At 49.7% G+C, this 19,354-nt stretch overlaps 2 protein-coding genes and 1 pseudogene across 2 annotated transcripts; all 3 read right to left on the bottom strand.

Annotated features, from left to right (window-relative positions):
• Positions 1-788: 788 nt before the first annotated feature.
• Positions 789-1,544, bottom strand: LOC136503408 (uncharacterized). Its single transcript, XM_066498496.1, has 2 exons — positions 1,005-1,544; positions 789-905 (listed from the first exon to the last, which is right to left on the bottom strand). Exons 1-2 carry the CDS (start codon positions 1,542-1,544, stop codon positions 789-791), a joined length of 657 nt encoding a protein of 218 aa, XP_066354593.1.
• Positions 1,545-6,195: 4,651 nt separating this feature from the next.
• LOC136503407 (uncharacterized) lies at positions 6,196-7,020 on the bottom strand. Its single transcript, XM_066498494.1, has 2 exons — positions 6,631-7,020; positions 6,196-6,525 (listed from the first exon to the last, which is right to left on the bottom strand). Exons 1-2 carry the CDS (start codon positions 7,018-7,020, stop codon positions 6,196-6,198), a joined length of 720 nt encoding a protein of 239 aa, XP_066354591.1.
• Positions 7,021-12,977: 5,957 nt separating this feature from the next.
• Positions 12,978-15,835, bottom strand: LOC136503406 (uncharacterized; annotated as a pseudogene).
• Between the last annotated feature and the right edge of the window lie 3,519 nt (positions 15,836-19,354).

Genomic DNA, 19,354 nt, shown 5'->3' with positions numbered 1-19,354 from the left:
ACATCTGGATACTCGTTTACTATCCTTATATCCTCTATGGTTGTGCCCTCCAGTTGATTAACCCAGCAGATTTCTGCAGCTGACCGTGTTGCCACATACTCAACTTTCTCTCTGGATGGAGTGGTAAGATTCACGGAACTATTTCTAGAATTGATGACTGCCTTCCGGGACCTTAACCAATCCATACCCAAGATAACATCAATTCCAGATGAGTCTATGACTACAAGGTTGGCTTGAAATTCTACCCCCCTTATGTTGACACTAGCAGCTAATCATATCCTTTATGCTTTCATTTCCCCTCCTGGTGAGTTTACTAGCATGGTTTTCTTCATAACACATACGGGCATACCATGCTTCTTTATGAAAGTATATGCTATGAAGGAATGTGAAGCACCAGAATCAAAAAGTACTATAGCTGAGTTTGAGTTGACTAGAAACGTACCGATCACCACATCCGGTGCCTCCTGAGCTGTTTCAGCAGTTACATGATTCACCTTTCCCCAGACATAGTTCTACTGCATGTTAGCCGTCCTCTTGGGGCATCTGTTGGAGTAATGCCCTAGCTCTCCACAATTGAAGCATCTGTTATCATTAACTGCATTTGGCGTCTTTGGGGCACCATTCTTCTATGGAGCATTGGGGACATTATTCCTCACAGGAACATTGTTGGATTGTTGCTAGTGTTGAACTGGTGCCTTGTACTGCTGCTACTGTTGTTGTGCACGCTATGGTTGCTGGTTGTAGTTGACTAAACCGAACTGACCTTGATAGCGCTGTTGTGGTTGAGTCTATTGAGGATTAGCATGGAAGCGAGAGTTGCTCCTAGATTGCTGTCCTTGAAACTTCCTCTTCTTGTCATCCATCTGGCGGCGCTTGTTCTCTATCACCAAGGCCTTATCCACCAGCTACAAGAAACTAGCAAAAGTATGAGACAATAGTTGGTACTGGAGACCATCATTCAAACCTTCCATGAATAATTCCTATCTCTTCTCATTCTCATCCACCTCAGTAGGTGCATACCATGACATTTGTATGAACTTGTCATGATATTCAGCAACAGTCATGCTCCCTTGCTTGAGAGCCAAGAACTCCTTCTTCAGCTTCATCAATCTAGTAGGCACGTGGTGAGAGCGGAAGGCACTATGAAACTTAGGCCAAGTGATGGGATTAGCTTTAGTACGACCAAAGTAGAATGAGTCCCACCAATCCAGTGCAGCTCCTTGCAACTGTCCAGAGGCATACATAATCTTTTCCTTATCATCAAACTGTGCAATCTTAAGTTGCCTCTCGATTGCACGTAGCCAGTCGTCAGCCTGGAGTGGGTCAGTGGAGTGCTTGAAGATAGGTGGGTGTCCTTTCGGAAACTCTCCCCTCTTATCTCTAACTTGAGGGGGTGCATTCTCATTCCCATGCCCCATGTTTTGCATGATCTGGGCCATCTGCTGAAGCAACTGTGTCTGCATCATCATCAGCTGCTCCATAGTAATAGGAGGTGGTGGTGGTAGGTCCTCACCTCCATGATTGTTCCTCATGGTGTTCACCATCTGTAGATGCATCATAGAAGTCTGATATGTCCAAGCATATAACCTTTAAAAGATAATGGTCTAATAAGAGTAGGTGTCACTAGATCAAGACTAGAGATATATGTAGGGTACACAAAAAAATAATTGTTCTAAACTTTTTCGGCGAGTTGGTCAAACAGCAGTGCAGTAAAATGAGCATATCTCAATCTATGTTTATCATCTTGTTGGGTTCATAAACCCAAGGTCCCTCGAGGACCGGCTTCCGCGTCAAGGCTCGGCCCAAGAGTCTAAATACAACAGGCTGGAAGGACGGCCCAGTCGCCGACCAGAAGGTCTACACCAAAAGGAGCGGCGCCTGCTCATCAACCCCTTTGGCCCACCACTCTGATCAGAGCACTCGCTTCGGCCTCCAGATGCCTCCGAACGCCCTCTCCGATCAGAAGGCCTAGCCCAAAGCGTTACTTCCGACTCTGACCCCACATCCCTTCGACTGGGGCTCATGGGAACCCTGCTCACCGCTCTTCTCTGACTAGCGCACTCAGAGCTTACTAGAGCCATCCGACTAGGGATGCTCGCTCGGTAGGAACCAGGAGACGTGCGGAGAAAAGCAAGGCAAGGCTCACAAGTCAAAACCACTCTACCAGGGACCATACCCTGCACAGAACAGTACTCTGTAGCCACCCTAACACAAATAGTATTGTAGGCACTGACATCTCCCTCTACAGAATTATAGGCTCCGCTAAAAACTCCCATATGTTAAGACCCCCCACGTGCCTCTGAGCATCGATAGCGTTATGGGCACCAGGATTTACCATATCGGGTGAACATGGTGAGACTCCTCACATGCCTCTAGGCATCAAACAGTATTTGCAGGTACCGACGTCTACCATCCCTGAAGAAGGCAACACGACCTCCCACATGCATCTGACATTCTACAGTAACATCAATAGTGTTGTAAGCGCCTACCATTATCTTGTACCTGCCCATGTGGGCAACAAGGCTCAGTAGGCATGGGCAACAAGGCTCGGTAACATACGCACCTTTCCCTCTCACTTGTAAAGCCGTCCCCTTCATCTATAAAAGGGGTGCGCTTCCTCCAACAAAAGAGACCAATTCCAGTTGATCAGAGTTCCTTAGATCGATAGCTCACAACCACAGAACCGCCAGGTTCGGACCTCAAGCACCCGCTTGAACACTTAGCTCATAGCGAAGTTCCTATCACTCTTGGCCCTTCCGACCGGACCTCTTATACTTCCCATCTTTCTCCTTCTCGTTTGTAACCCCACTACAAACTTCGAGCACCTAGGCTCAGGAATAAAGTCATCGACCGACCCCGACTAGACATAGGGCATGTTGCCTGAACCAGTATAAATCCTGTGTCATTGAGTGCTAGGCCACCTCCGATCACAACGTACAGCAAAACTACAAATATTCACTAGTTGGTCACTTTCTGCATCGATAGTTGGCGCCGTCCGTGGGGAAGATGCTGTACGTTCAACACTTTTTGGTCATTGGATGGCCCATTTTTCCACCACTCCCGCCATGGCGGGCTCGGCCGATATGATTCGCTTTGGCTCATTGGAATTTCCCGCACTCTCGCCCACCGGGATGCGGGTTCCACCTGTTTTCAAGCCATCCTAGGCCTTCCTCTTTGGAAGCCTAGCCTTTGTCGCTGACCGACTCGGTGTACTACACCTCCACGAGGAGGCTCACGACCTAGCACCCATCGGAGGGATGTCCTCCATCGACTTCGAGACGCACGACTTCGACAAGGCGGCATCTACGTTTCATTCCAAGCAAACTCTCTGCTCAAACCCCGCTGTGAGTAATATACACGCTGTTATTTACTTACTATTTTCTATCTTCCGCCGATTACCCAGCGGAACCCCATTGTCCCCAACGCAACCGCCGTACAACCAGTTCCCCTACAACCTCATGTCTTTCGCGGACGCATACGCCCGGGGGCTCCGAAGAATGCCTGCACCGCCCCCTCTCGCATCTGAATTCATGGGAATGGCGAGCTATGCTCCCACCTGTTTCCTCGACCTCATGGATGACGATGGCAAGAGTGATGGCTCCAGCATCGACGACATGGCACCTAGCCACCATCCATCCTGGGAGTGCGCCATGGTGGACCCCCCGGGACACCCACCGGCGGAAGCGGAGTCCTCACGGACTCACACCTCTCCGGACCCTCATGCGGAGACCCTCGAGCTCACACTTGAGCATGGGGAGGAACTACAACAACGGTGGCTGCATTAGCCACCAACTGCGCTGTCACACCCAGCGCACCACACTGCTCTCCACGCGCATAGACCGGCGAGCGGTGCCCAGCGGCGCACCCGTCAGGTCTAGCACAACACCATGGACAGGGGGAACGACCCCCCGCACTTCGCTCGGGCAAACCAGAACATCGCCGCCGTGGCAATGCTTCTGCATGGCCTGTCCGAGCCGAACGACCCTCATGAACAGGCGATCCACCGGAACCTACGGGCACTAGTGGAGACCGCCGCCGTTCAACAAGCAGAGTGCTCCATATCGTGATGCCGACTCATGTCCTCGCTCTCCGCTAGGGGAATGAGGACGCGGCAGATGGGTCGCTCCACCCGATCGCTGCTACAATCGCCGAGTGCAGCATAGGAGGCCGCACTGGCACCTTGTCTTGACCCAACGACCGCTCCGCACCGACCGCCTGTATTCACGCGACTCGAACCGAACCAAGACACACACATCAGCTATCGGAGTCCCAGCCCTAATGGCCTGGGACCGCGGACCTTTGTCCAAAACCCTCAACAAATGCTGCTCCCGCCATGCTCCGACGGAGGCTGGGGCAAGGGCAAGGCCAAGCACCGGGATTAGGACGAAGGCCCCTCCATGCAGAGGGGGAAAAGAACAGAAAGAATCGCCGCCGACCGGCCAACTCCACGTTGGTCGCCACGGCTGATCATGTAGGCACGCAGCCCTAGCAGGGCCCTTCCGACCACTTCCATGAGCTCATGGACAGCCCATGCACCAACCATGACTACCCCATAAACCATCTCTATAAGGACTGCCAGCTCCTCAAGCACCTTCTATGGTAGGCCGGCAGACCGAAGGAAGAAAAAGGCAAGGAAGCAGCAACCAAGAAAGGGGGCATAGCGGGCTAGGATCCGATCAGACACGTACCGACTGAAGGACGACAACGATGCTCATCTCTCCGAACTACTGGAATAGCTATGTCATTTTTCCTAAGCTTTAATCTTACCATTGTTTACTTAGTATATGCTCCTACAAAAGCACCCCGACCCAAACACTTTTCGGCCCGGGGCGCTCGGGGGCTCCACTAGAGTACACTACTATCATTATGCTTAATGACTACCTCCCTGTTTTGTTTACATATGGTGAAATTCCTTCCTACCCAACCAACGGGATAGTTTGTTCCTTAGTTTTGCTTTACGTAGCTTTGCTTTAAAAACATTCCAACCAATCGCACCCCGCCTTTCCCTACGGTTACGAGTAGCCAAGCCTCGCGGGCCATGCCCCGGCCTCCCAAGGTCACGGCCTATGGGACAAATGGGCAGGTATGAGAAAGAAAGAATAAAAAACAAAATTATGCTAAGGAAAAACTAAGGAACGAAAGGGAACAGGCTCCCCCGAACGGAGCAATTCCATCACAGAAAACAAAACCGACTGTAGTCAATAAGCACACAGTAATATTTACACGGGGGCTCCCCCACAAACTTAAACTTCTACCTTCACTAAACTACTTATATTTTGCAAGCTATTGGACCGGCCCGGCGGCATCTGCTGTCGGACCAACCGATGGGGGCACAGGCTGCTCACTCCCCGGCGGCATGACGTTCGGCTCGGTCAGGATCGGGGCGACGTTCACCTCCGACCCAGGCTCCACGCCGTCTGTAGGCTAGGTAGCGTCTTCCCCGCGCATGCTTCTAGCCATATCTTCACGGCAGACGTCCATCACACATTGGGTAGAGACTTGCTCTACCACCGACCTTGCGTGCGGCAGCAAGCCCTCCTCGATCGACTGGATGTCCTCCGTGCTCAAGCCTTTAGCATACCCACTGCAGATGGCAGCGAAGTCCAGGTTCAGATGATGCATCGCCACCGAAGTTAGCACCCCCGATGCCCCATAGAACAGTCCGCTCCTGATAAGGTCCCAAACCACATCCGGGACTTCTGCCAGCTGGACCGCAGGTGTGCTAGTGCTGGGAGCTGACCCGAAGATGTCCAAGACGACAAGCTAGGCAACGTTGTGGATCCGATCAAGATCCCCCTCGAGAGCACATCGCTCTTCATGGGACTTGACCAATTCCTCCGCATTCCAGCTGAGGGTCGCCTTGAGCGTCTTCACCTTTCCACCCAGCTCTGAGAGAAGAGCGACAAGCTTAGAAAAAGGTGAAGAAAAAAAAACCAACAGCGAAGAACAGAAAATGCACATACCGACGTGAAAGTTCTCAAGGATGTAGAGATCCTTAGCCTACCGAGCCGCCTGCTCGCGTAGCCGGGCACTCGCGTCCTCCGTTCCCATCACCCGGCCCTGGAGCACGAGCACCTCCTGGTCCACCTCCGACCGGGCCCTCCGCTCCGCCTCTAGGGCCTTCCGTGCCGACTCCAGGGTGGCCCACTCTAACGCCAAAGCGCTCCACTCCGGCTGAAGGGCCGCCAAGACCTCCTAAAGCGCCGCCTCGGTGTTCGCCAGGGATGCCCGCAACCTCGCCTCAGTCTCTACCTGGCGGACCTTCGCTGCCTCGAGCCCTTGCTCGGCGGTAGTCGCCCACTCCGCTGCACGCTGCCCCTCTGCCCACGCCTTGGCCGCCTGTTCCTGGGACACGCGGCAGGCGGACTCTACCGATGCTCGAGCTCGGCCATCCAGGCGTGTTCCGTCTAGAGGAAGCGAGACTTGCAGGACGACATCTCCTTTAGACTCTACAAAAAATAGGTGGCCGAGGGTCGCCTTGAGCGTCTTCACCTTTCCACCCAGCTCTGAGAGAAGAGCGACAAGCTCAGAAAAAGGTGAAGAAAAAAAAACCAACAGCGAAAAACAGAAAATGCACATACCGATGCGAAAGTTCTCAAGGATGTAGAGATCCTCAGCCTACCGAGCCACCTGCTCGCGTAGCCGGGCACTCGCGTCCTCCATTCCCATCACCCGGCCCTGGAGTGCGAGCACCTCCTGGTCCACCTCTGACCGGGCCCTCCGCTCCGCCTCCAAGGCCTTCCGTGCCGACTCCAGGGCGGCCCACTCTGACGCCAAAGCGATCTGCTCCAGCTCAAGGGCCGCCAAGACCTCCTGAAGCGCTGCCTCGGTGTTCGCCAGGGATGCCCGCAACCCCACCTCAGTCTCCGCCTGGTGGACCTTCGCCGCCTCGAGCCCTTGCTCGGCGGTAGTCGCCCACTCCGCTGCACGCTGCCCCTCTGCCCACGCCGTGGCCGCCTCGATCGCCTGGTCCTGGGACTCACGGCAGGTGGCCTCTACCCAATGCTCGAGCTCGGCCATCCAGGCGTGTTCCGTTTGGAGGAAGTGAGACTTGCATGACGACATCTCCTTTAGACTCTACAAAAAACAGGCGCGCTAAGGCAACCAACAAAAGGTTCAAAGGTCAAGGACAAAGTATGGAAAACTCACCGCCGTGGCAAGCTGTAGGTCGACCTCCACCAACTACTGAGCAAACCTAACCTGCCTCTGGGTGTTTCCAAGCTTCTCGGACAGGTTGGTGAGCTCGGACACCGCGGCATGCCCTTGCTCCCCAAGGATGTCCCAGAGCTGATGCTCCTAGGAATCCCGAAGGACAAACCGCGCCTCCGCTCGGTCCTCAGGGCAGGCCCACTCTAGGTCACCCTCTGGTAGCCCACTAAAGGGCCCAGCCTCCGATTGGACCATTGCCAGCTCCTGCGGTGACACCGGTGGCCCCGCCGTGATATCCGCCTTGTCATCAGACGGAATGTCCACCACTTCATTCATGTGGACCACCAATGGACGTCCTGACTCCATCCCGGTGGCAAGGATGAGCCAGGCAGCCCTTCACCCAGCGAGGCTAGGAGCTTGGTCTCCCTCTCCTGTTCCACCACGACCGGTGGAGGAGGGGCCGTGAGGGTTACTTTTGACATAGCCCCCGCCGTCGGCGCTGGAATCGCCGCCAAAGTCGACGCCACCACCGTCGCTATGGCAGCAACCACCCCTGAAAGGGAAGGTCTTGCCGCCACCACCCTGCTCCCCCCATCGCTCGCCATAGCATGCTGCAGGGTGGGCCTCCAGGTCTCCTGCATAGGAGTCGAGGCGATGCTCAGCCCCATCATCCCTCGGGCACTGACAGAAATTGCAGGTAAGTCACACTCCAAAAAGACTCAACCAGCAAAAGATCGAAGAACAACAAAGGGAAACACACCAAGACATGAGCGGCATGACTCTGAAGGCAGGCCTGATGATGATGGACCTGCAGGATGAGGACCTCCTAAGCTGCGACCCGCGCCCCTTGCTTCAGACAGGGGCGGAGTCATCCCAACCGGCTCCTGCTCGGCCTCCGGGTCGCTACGACCTCCGGCTCGGGACTCCCCGATCGGAGCAACGGGCGGAGCGTCTGCCGGCTGCAAGTCATGCGACGTACGGGCACCAGTCTGCTCCCTGAACCGCCCGGCTTGCTCAACCGCGTCCGCCATAGGCGATGACGGGACCGACGACACCGCCAAGGGGCGTGGTGACCGCGTCTGTTTCGTCGACCGTCCGCAATGGCGTCTGTGCTCACCACATGCTTCCTTGGCGCGGGAACCACTGCATGCTACGTGGCCTCATGCTCCTCACCAGCGGACGTCGCTGTAGGGTCGCGACGCTCCGCCGAGGTCACAACGACCTCCCGACTCTCTTCCTCATCGGAGAAGACCATGTTGTCCACATCCGTAGGATCATCCGACGCAAGTTCCGACTCGACGTTGCTCCTATGTTCCCTGGCCTTCACACGTCGGGTGACCTCCCGCTCCTTCTCTTGCTTTTGCTGAACCTCCCTCGTTCTCTTCTTCTTCCTAGCATCTGTCACCTCCTTCTGGGTGGCCTACCGGGCCGCGCCCTCCAGTCCCTTAGGAAGGTGCGGCCGGGACTTGTACTTTTCAAGCCCCTACGGAACGGATGACCCGAAATCAAGAAATAGGAAAAGCAGAGGAAGAGACATGAATGAAAAAGAAGGGATCATACCAGTCTGGATACGACCGAGGCATTGAACGGTATGGGTTTACCCACAACCATCTCCTTGGGCCTCAGCTACAACACCCGGCCTAGGCGACTCTAGACCTCGTTGTCCGTTAGGTCCTCCGGCGACACACGGTCTGAGTCTGACTGGCCGCTGTACCTCCACATTGGCCTCGTCCTCTCCACCAATGGCGCAACCCGGCGGCGGTAGAGGGTGTGGAACAACCGCACCTCATCAAGGCACCGCTTTACGAGCTCCTAGAGCTCCTCCTAAATGATTCCCACCTTGTGCTTCTCTATGCGGGCGCAACCCCACGACCAGCTATCCCGCTTCTCCAACCTCCCACCGATGAATGCTGGGAATGGCACCGCCGCCGGATTCCTCCCAAAAACCTGAGTAATGGAGGCGAACACCGTGATCGCCTCCATTAATAAAAAATGGCTGTCTTCGAAAATAAATTCTATTGTAAATCTTGTAGTAATGGAGGCGAACACCGTGATCACCCAAGAAGGAGGAGTTTGAGGGTGTGAGATCTGTCATTCTGAGGCCCAACTCCTTTAGGGCTCCGGCGAAGAGGAGATTCAGAGCGCTCCCACCGTCGACGAGCACTTTTCTAAAAAGCACTTTCTGGATGGTCGCGTCGAGGACGAGGGGGAAACGCCTAGTATAGGGGATATCCACCCACTGGTCGGCCCTACTGAAGGTGATGGGGACCTCGGACCATGGGCGATAGCTTGGGTTGGTGGCGGTGTCTTCCGTAGTGACGGTGAGCTTCAGTTCTCTTCTGCTCCCGGTGGAGGCGAGGCCCCCGAAGATGGTGGCAACCACCTTGTCGTGATCCTAGAAGGCATTGTTATTGCCCCCAGGTGGTCGGCGGCCTTTGGCTCCGTCATTGGTGTCGTCGTCCAGCTTCTTGTCCTGGAACTCCTTAGCCAAGCTGAGGCAGTCCTTCATCTTATGCTTGGCGTTCTTGTGGAGAGGGCACGGGCCGTCGAGAATCTCTTGTACTGCTCATCGTAGTTGCACTTGGCACGAGGTTCATTAACAGTGGCGACGATGTGGTCTGGCCGGCGGCAGCGATTTTGACTAGACTTGGGTCCTTCTGGCCGATCACGGCTGCTATCACAATGGTAACTACGGTCATCGTAGCGGCGGTCGTTGTGGCATCAGTTGTCAGGGCGGCCGTCGTAGCGGCATGTTGGGCGATGAGTGCCCACATCCTCATTGAAGCGCACCTCGGCTTCCTCAGTGTCAGCGTACTGGTTGGCGGTCGTGATCATCTCGCCAATCCCTGCGGGCGACTTGCGGTTGATCTTGGAGCGAAGCTCGAGGTGATGGAGTCCTCGGATGAAGGCCGTGATGACCTCAGCTTCCATGATGTTGGGAATAGAATTCCTCATCTCAGAAAAGCATCTAATGTAGCTACGGAGGAGCTCGGACGACTTCTAGTTGATGCGGTTGAGATCATGCTTGGTGCATGGCCGAGTACACGTAGCCATATAATTGTCGGTGAAGATTTTTTTCAGCTCTTCCCAGGATCCAATGGAGTTTGGGGCAAGGCTTGTGAACCAGTTCGTGGCGGTTGACGTGAGCATGATGGAAGATAGTTCACCGTGACACTGATGTCTTCTCCAGCGGCGCGGACAGCAGTGGTGTAAGCCTGTAGCCACTATGTTGGGTTCATCCTTCCTTCGTAGGGCTCGACCCCAGTGATTTTAAAACCATGGGGCCACTGAAGTGTTCTGAGCGCCCTTGTGAATGCTAGGGGCCCTTCGAGGTTGTCGGTGCCGTTGTCTGCAGCGTTGCCAGCGTTGAGCGGCTCGAGAGCTGAGTCCGGGTTACCGTACTCTTGCTCGTACTCCTAGCGGCAACGTACCTCTTTCTTCATGGTGCCCAAAGCGGCGTTCGTCGATACCTCGTCGTGCATCTCGAAGATTGTTGAGGTGCACTCGGATGTCCTGATCGACCTCCTGGTCGTGTTGGCGGTGATGTTCGATGCAGTTGCCCCTAGCTCCGCCCTAGAGGGGTTGTCTGTCGTCGCAATGCTGGTCAGTGAAGCGACTTGGGCGGCGATCGGATCTTGTCACGGCTGATCGGCGAATCGAGGTTGTGGAGTATGAAGGTCTCTGATCCTGCGGATCTCATTGACCTGATAGTGTGCCGCTTTAAGCATGGCGGCGACCTTGGCGACCTCGGGTGTCTGCAGGAGCCGAGCGAGCTCATTGACGGCCACTACGAGATTGGCGCTTGGGGTCTTGTAGACGTCGTGGCCGTCAACGCGGACAAACTCATCATTGAGGTTGCGCTGGAGTGGCCTTCCTTGTGAGTCAAGTTGCTGCTCCGTCAATCTCGTTTGCTCGGCGCTGCGCACCATTGATGTTCTGATTGTCGTGGGCGACGCGTTCCTCCTTGGTTTCGCCATTCCAAGGGGGGCTATCGACGCTGACGTTGAAGATTGCGCCGCCGCGGAAAGGACGGAGAAGAAGTAGTTCGGTGGTGGTTTCGACGACGGTCTCCATAGAGCCCTAGGACTCGAAGTCCGGATTCTCCTCCAGGATGGTTTGGAGGGATGTTCCGGGGCATTGGTCGACGTGCAGCATGTTGACAGCCGGCGGAAGCTGGTCGATGATCTGGTCGGCGAGAGGATGGACATATCCAACCTGGTCGGTGAATTTGCCCCTTAGGGCATCTTGATAAACGACGGCGACATTGGTGAACCCGAAGGGTAGGGCCGTAACCCCTGGAGTTTCTCGAGCAGCCTCCGACAGATCTGGATCGGAGGGTGGTCAGCGCTGAACCAGAGTGTCTAGAGCCGATTCGGCAATGGAGAGTTAATCAGCGAGCTTTAGACCGATCCAATCGACGGATGCGATCAGATCATCATTGTTGATCTGCCTCCCCTGGTAGCGAGGAAGCGGGCGGTGAGTCGTCGATGAAGGCGACCTCGAAGGCGGTTCCGAGATCGGATCTGCAGTCGCAGGTGTTGGGATGATCAGCGTAGCGTTGATCTGCACTGGCTCGATGAGCTCTCCGACTTTGTCAGCGTTGATGACCCACGAGATGGATCCGACTGTGAAGATCTGGCTAGGCTGCGGGAGGGACGAAGAGCCTGCGGAAAAAGCCATCTTGTTCGACAAGGAAACAACATGCACACCCCTACCTGGTGCACCAACTGTCGACAGAATATCGTCGGCAGTCCTCAGAGGGGTATCCCACGGAGGTAGATTGATCGATAGAGAGGCGTGTAATCAAGAATAAGAAGGCAACAGAGACACACGAGTTAGACAGGTTCAAGCCGTCAGTATGACGTAATACCCTACTCCTGTGGTCTGTTGGTTTGTATTGGTTATCGTATGATATTGCGTGAGTTTGGAGGGGGTCCTTGCCCACCTTATATAGTCTGGGGGGCAGGATTACAAGTCGGTTAGATCTGAGAGATAACCGGAAAGTAATAACAGATTATAGGAATCTTGGGATCATACGTATCCTAACAAATCTCGTATTATCTTCAGAATATCTTCCCGATGTCTTGCGGGAGGTGCCGAATAGAGTCGTACCCCGCAAGGCTTCATCTTGTGGGCTGGGTCACCCCTGAGGGCGCAGCCCATGTGGTCTGCCGTGGATATCTAGGGTGGTACCCCCATAAGTGGAGTAAGCTTATAACCAAATATATACCTAAAAATATTTATGGTACCAAATAGATATTATTAGATTAATTATATCATAAGTTTTTATAATAATTTTGTTTAGACATACACATGTCAATATTATTTTTATTATAAATCTAATTAAATTTGAGTTTGGTGGATCCTTCAAAGTGTATGATATATACTTTCGAAGGGAGTAGTTGAAGCTACAGCTCCAATTTACAAATGAATGGAGGTACCTACCTGAAAGAAGCCCCACTCCTCGCAAGCAGATCTGAGCTTGGCCGCCTCCTCTTCCCAGTGCTGTGGGTTGAGGAGTCTTCCAACGTCAACCACCGGAAGCTCGCCGGGGTGCTCGTAAAGGACTGCATCCCTGTCGATGTCCGGCCTGATGTACCGCTCCAGTCAGTGGCGTAGCTAGGATTTGTAGCTATGGTGGTCCATTGTCTAAATTTTTTTTAACCGCTATAAATTTAAGTTGTCAGTACACAAGTATATGAATTACAAAATACAATTAAGGAAAAAAGGACATATAGAGTTCATAAAATAGACGAGTATAGCTTTCTTAACGTAGAATTGATTGAAATATTACATACCTATAATAGTTGAAGAAGAATATGTCACCACTACTTCTTCTTCTTGTCAGGCCTTCGCCTTCTAATAGCCATGAAAGTGTTGATGATCTCTTCTTCACTCAATTGTAAGAACATATCCCGCTCAATAAAAGTCACTAGACAATCATCGAGAAGGCTATCACCCATCTTATTTCTCAACTTATTCTTGATAAAGGTCATTGCAGAAAATATTCTTTCAACACTTGCAGTAGCCACCGGTAGAAGCAATACCAATTTGATAAGTAAATAGACCCAATGATAAACTTTATCCCTCTTTGTTTCAACAAGTTTTACTGAGAGGTCAACAAGATTGTTTAGGCCTTTGAACATTTCATCTTTCCTCATGTCATCAATAAAAATTTCAAGTTGCAGATCGAGTCTTAGCAAGTCAGAGCTTGAAAAATCATTCGGGTAAAATTTAGCAAGTCTATGTACCTTGTTTGCATCAAAAGAAGCGAAGGAATCTGCTAGATTCAAAGCAACCATACAAGTAAGCAACTCCATATTTACCTCATCAAACCGACTGTCAAGCTCTTGACTAATTTTATCAATGACTCCAATATATACTTCTCTTCTGAAGTGATCATCATTTGTTTGGTCCTGAGCAAAACGTGCTGATCTTCCATATGGCACATAATTATGTTCCATTCCAGGAACTTGAATACCATATTTGTTGCAAAATATTGTAACCCTTTGAAAAAATGAAACCCACCCTTCAGACCTCATTTGTTGCATTTTACTCTTTGCCAAACGGACAAGTGACATTGCATTAAGGATATCTTGGTCTTTTCTTTGCAAACACTCAGACAATTCATTTGTATGTCCAAGAATATCAAGCATCAAATGAGCACTGAAAATGAAATCAAATGACTCAAACACTCCAACCATAGTATGTATTTTTGGCCATTCACCCCTTTGTGAAGTATCTCGTCCAAGAGCTATGAGTACATCGCGAATTGTGGGATACATAGCAATCATGTTGACCACAGTTTTATAATGAGAGCCCCACCGAGTGTCACCAGGTCTAGGCAGCCCCATCTCTTGATTTAACCCACTTCCAGATTCTAGTATACCACACTCAAGTGCTTTCATGACATTGGCATATTGTTGATGTTGAAGCATGCCATGACGCTTACATGAGCTACCAACAATATTTAGCAAGAGGGATACTCGATCAAAAAACCACACACAATCATCATTGTCTTTGGCAACAGCAACAAGAACCAATTGGAGTTGATGTGCAAAACAGTGAACATAATAAGCAGATGGTGATTCTTTCATAATCAAGGTTTTCAGCCCTTTAATCTCTCCTTTCATGTTGCTAGCCCCATCATAGCCTTGACCATGGATTTGAGTTATAGTCAAACCATGACTAACTAGTAAAGATTGAATTGCTTCCTTAAGTGATGAAGAAGTAGTATCATCTACATGAACAATTCCAAGAAATCGCTCACATGGCCTTCCTGATTTATCAACATAACGCAAGCAAAGGGCTAGTTGTTCTTTATGAGAGACATCACTAGACTCATCAGCTAAAATTGTATAGTGATCATTCCCAATTTCCTTAATGATTTGATCTCTAGTCTCCATTGCACAACATTGAATAATTTCTTTTTGTATGTCTGGGCTAGTTAATGTGCAATTACCTGGAGCATTCTTCAAAACAAACTTGTCGACCTCTTCATTATTTGCTGCAAGCCACTTCAAAAGCTCAATGAAGTTCCCTCTGTTGCTAGACTCTTCACTTTCATCATGCCCACGGAATGCTAATCCTTGCTGCAAAAGAAATCTCAAACATCTAAGTGAATAAGTCAACCTAATCTTGTAGAGACGGCGCTCCTCATTATCCACCTTCACAATTTTATCATCAATTGCTCCGTGGGGAGTCATAAATAAGTTATATCTTTCTTGAGCTGCGTTGTGAGCACTTGTTACACCTCCCACATGTAAATCAAGTGCATCATTTCTATTCCAATTTCTCCAACCACCTTCAACAAATGCAGATTTCTTACTTTTCTCCTTTCCAAACAAGTAGCACACAAAGCAAAATGCTGCTTCCTTCTTGACACTGTATTCCATCCATGGATATTTATAAAACCACATAGGATTGAATTGTTGATCCCTATTTCCAATTTTTCTACTTTCAAATTAATGTGCATAAGGTTGGAATGGACCTTTAATAATATATGATCGTCGAATTGCATCTTGATCATTGACTGGATAAGTTGCAATGGGTTGTCTTTCCCCCGGATCAAGTGGAAGTCGACTGATATCATAAATAGGTTCTTTTCAGGCAACTGGAGGTGGATTTGAAGGCATTGGAGTTGGAGTTACATTTTCTTCAATCACTCTATCTTGATCTGTACCATCTTGTTCAGATATTGGAGTTGGAGTTACATTTTCTTCAATCACTCTATCTTGATCTTGTCCATCTTGTTCTTCCATTTGCTCTTCTAGAACAGCTGCAGCCACAGAAGGAGATTGAGAACAAGCCTTCTTCTTTGATTCATATTTCTAGAAAAGAGAGGCAATATCACCACTCCTCTTCATTTTTAACAAATCTGCATGAGAATTATATGACGTTTCAATTTACCAAACCAATAATCCAATACCATAAAAAACATATAATTAAAATTAAATCAGTTTTATATACCCATACCCTGTGCACTTTGGCTGTTCCTGGCTTGCCAATTGAAGAAACGTGGATCCTCCGAATCTCCGATCCTGGCTGAAAGAAAAAGAAGCTGAAAGAAAAAGGAGAAACGTGAGTACAGAGTAGGGCTTTGGCTTAGCAAATAGAAATTGAGTCTTCATCTTAGGTTTTTGATATACGTACCAAATCCTAATGGCTGCTGGGTTGCTGCCGTCATTGCTGCCGTCGTTGCTGCTCACGAAGTCACGGCTTAGCGTTTGCCGTCGTGGACTCGAGGTCCTCGTGGAGTCGCCGTTCCCTGTGCTCGATCCGATCTCGAGCCGCACCCGCGCCGTACGGAGGAGAATACGTGAACCTCGGTCTCTCGCGAGTTGCAATTCCAGAAGCCGGCCAAGCAACGTACAGGATGCTGCTTCGGTTGGGCTACGAGTCTACGACGTGTGGATCGCCAACAGTCCCTGGGCTTTTGAAGTGGCACATCATTCATCAAATCTCCAGTATAGCTACGACGTGTATAGCTCACATGGATGGGCTTCGGTTGGGCCGAGCGCAGGGTGGTCCATGGCCCACAGGGACCACCCTGTAGCTCCGCCCCTAGCTCCAGTGCCTCAGCCGTTAGCTCGCCGGCGTCGCAAGCCGCGAGACCCTGCACGTTCCTGGCGGGGATAGTGTAGCTAGGGATGAAAACGGGTCGGATACGGATGAATATCACTGATATTATATTTGTTTTCATATTTTTGTTCGGATTCGGATTCGAATATGGATAGTGTCAACTATGTCGGATAGCATACGATTGAATATCGACATCATAAATATGCGATTTGAGTATTCGGATACGGATACGGTATCGCATGTTGGATATCCGGACTCTGATACGGACAGATCTCAACCCCTCTAAACGAATTCGGTTTCAAATACGGTCGAAAAATATCCGTACCGTTTTCATCCCTAGTCGTAGCCACCTGTGATATTCTGCTCTCACTGGCCATCACCAACTCTATCACCACTCAAAGAGTGCTTAGCTTTGTTTGTTCAGGCTGCCAGGATTAGCATGCCACTAACAGCCTGAAACGATAGTGGATTATAAGCCAGAAGTACTGCTGGCTGGTTTAGTGTAAGAGAAAAATACTGTTACAGCTTATAATCCACGATCGTATAAGCCGAAACAAACAGGCTGTAAGACAGTAAGACATATATATAGGATGTACTGCTATCTTATACTCTTATAAAACAAAACTCCATTATCTATTTATCTCAACATACAAGCTATCCAACTAGTCAATGCACTATCACATAAAATTAAAATCCACTAAGCAAAACCCCACTAGCTATTTATCTCAACATGCAAGTTGTCCAACTAAACAATGCACTATCACATACAATTAAATCTACTAGCACATGCATCAACTACGATATCCACGTTAGCAAAACAAATAAGTATTTTATTGTCTATGTTATTATATCATATAATCCGCAATTCTCGCGACAACGTGCTGGGTATAGTTCTATACAGAGGCTTCTCTGTTGTAAGTACTGCGTAGCCAATCAGATGCATTTATTCCTTTGGTAAATATTCGAAAGGTGCTCTCATCTATGTGCTCGGACGACCGATCGATGCTCGAAATATGTGTTTGGACGATCGACCGATGCTGGAAAAAGATGGACTATATAAATAAATAAAAAACAATTATTGCCTAGTGATGCACGATCACCCACACATACTTGATTATTCGAGTTCGATATAATTCAGGGGCGGTACTGCCTGGAGTTGAGGATTGGTACTTTAGTAAAAAAAAATTCTTTCCCACCACGCTCCAACGCACCGAAATTACCGGACCAACGAGATTGGTTAGGGTTCATCCTCAACATATCAAAGAGTACAAAGAGACCTATCACGACCAGAATTTTAGACTTCTCCTAGTAAGGTAGACTTCTCCTAATGTTTTAGCATTCAAATTTTAGTATAAATTTTTTCTACTAAATGCCTTCTAGTAAGATTTCTATATGCTATAACTAGTGGTGTTGTTTTATTACTACTTAGAAACACTAAGAGAAGTCCACCATTTCAGTAGTGAATTTCCTTAGGTGCTTCTTTTCTTGTATTACTCTACTTGATTTGATTTGAAATTGAGTTAATTCATCATGAATATGCAATGTCCCGCTCTTTTAGCACAGACATGCTTATATTGTAGGCCTGCTCCTGCAGCCTCTAGAAAAAGCGGACAGATGGGATGGGACCGGTGTAATCGGCTGATTTTGTTTTTCCTTATATCCGCACTCAAACAGTGCACCACGGTGTTCTTTTGTGTGTTCGGAATTGAAGCACACTAATGCTCATCCAAGTTACCTGATTTGTTCTACGGAAAAACTTGTGTTACATTCAAATAGTTGCCAATTTTTAATTCGAAAAGAAAAATAGCTGTCAAATTTTCAGGTTAGAAGGTGGGATGCAGCCTTCAAATGGACCCCATTAATTAATTAATTAGTCTAGAAGGTGGGGGTATATCAGAATTGAAACCCACTTGTCATCACTGCACTTTTGTTTAATTATTAATTGTCAAAATAAAAAAGCTTGGCATTGTGAAAAGGCCTAGACTATTTATTACTCCTTTCGATTTAAATTATAGGATGTTTTCCTTTTCTATATTCATAGTGTTTACTAAACACTTAAATATATATATGTCTACATATATAGTAGAAGCAACGTATATAGAAAAAAATAAAGTGTCTTATAGTTTAGAATAGAGGTAGTTATATACATATACAAATACATATTTGTTTTATTTAATATGTGCCTAGGAGGTTTAGATGTCAATCGAAGCACACCTGCCCTTCTCGTACTCTCAGAATGTAACAGCTTACCCCGAGTGTTGTCTTTAATAATGGGATTCCAGCAGGAACCTTCGTCGTAATGTGGCTTCAAGCTGCAGTCTTTGGTAATCAGCTGTAGTGTTGAGTGCAGTCAGAAATAAAACCGGGTTCCACCATAGATTTTTTTGCATCGCTCTCGTTGAGCTGTAGTGGTGAGCATTGTTAGAAGATTTAGCTGGCCCAAATAAATCCTAAAGGTTCACTCACACATGCATGGTATGGTGATAGATTTTAGTCCCACATTATTCTCTAGGAGGAGTGAGGTCAACTTAAATATTTGAGTTGTGTCCATATAGTTGAAGCTTTTGGGGAGAGAAAAATGAAGAAACACATGCGCGCGCTCGCTCGCCTCACCGGGCGGGTCGATGGGCATGAGCACGCGCGACATGCACGTGAATGGTTGGCGATTTCCCGCCTCGACCTTGCGGGTGCACGACTTCCTTAGAATTCATCTCTTCTTCCCTTTGCCACTGTGCTGCGCTGCTGCTCGGGGCGATAGGCGTGGGCGCACGCGGCATGCACATGAATGGCCTGGCGATTTCCATCCTCAACCTTGCCGGTGCGCGGCTTCCTTAGAATTCATCTCTTCCCTTTGCGGCTTCCTTAGAATTCATCTCCTCCCTTTGCCACTGTGCTGCCCGGGGCGATGGGCGTGGGCGCGCGTGCGACATGCGTGTGAATGGTCTGGCAATTTCCTACGTCAACCTTGCGGGCGCGCGGCTTCCATAGAATTCATCTCTTCCCTTTGCACTGTGCTGCGCTGTTGCCGTCTTCCCCATCCTGTCGTCGATCGTGTCCTTGCACGGGGTAGGAGGCGTATAAGATTTTTGGGAAGCATCGTCGCGACTGCTCGCTGAACGTCTTC

Source organism: Miscanthus floridulus, chromosome 14, assembly GCF_019320115.1.
Source record: "Miscanthus floridulus cultivar M001 chromosome 14, ASM1932011v1, whole genome shotgun sequence".
Lineage (NCBI taxonomy): Eukaryota > Viridiplantae > Streptophyta > Magnoliopsida > Poales > Poaceae > Miscanthus > Miscanthus floridulus.
This window is presented reverse-complemented; position numbering and strand designations above follow the sequence as displayed.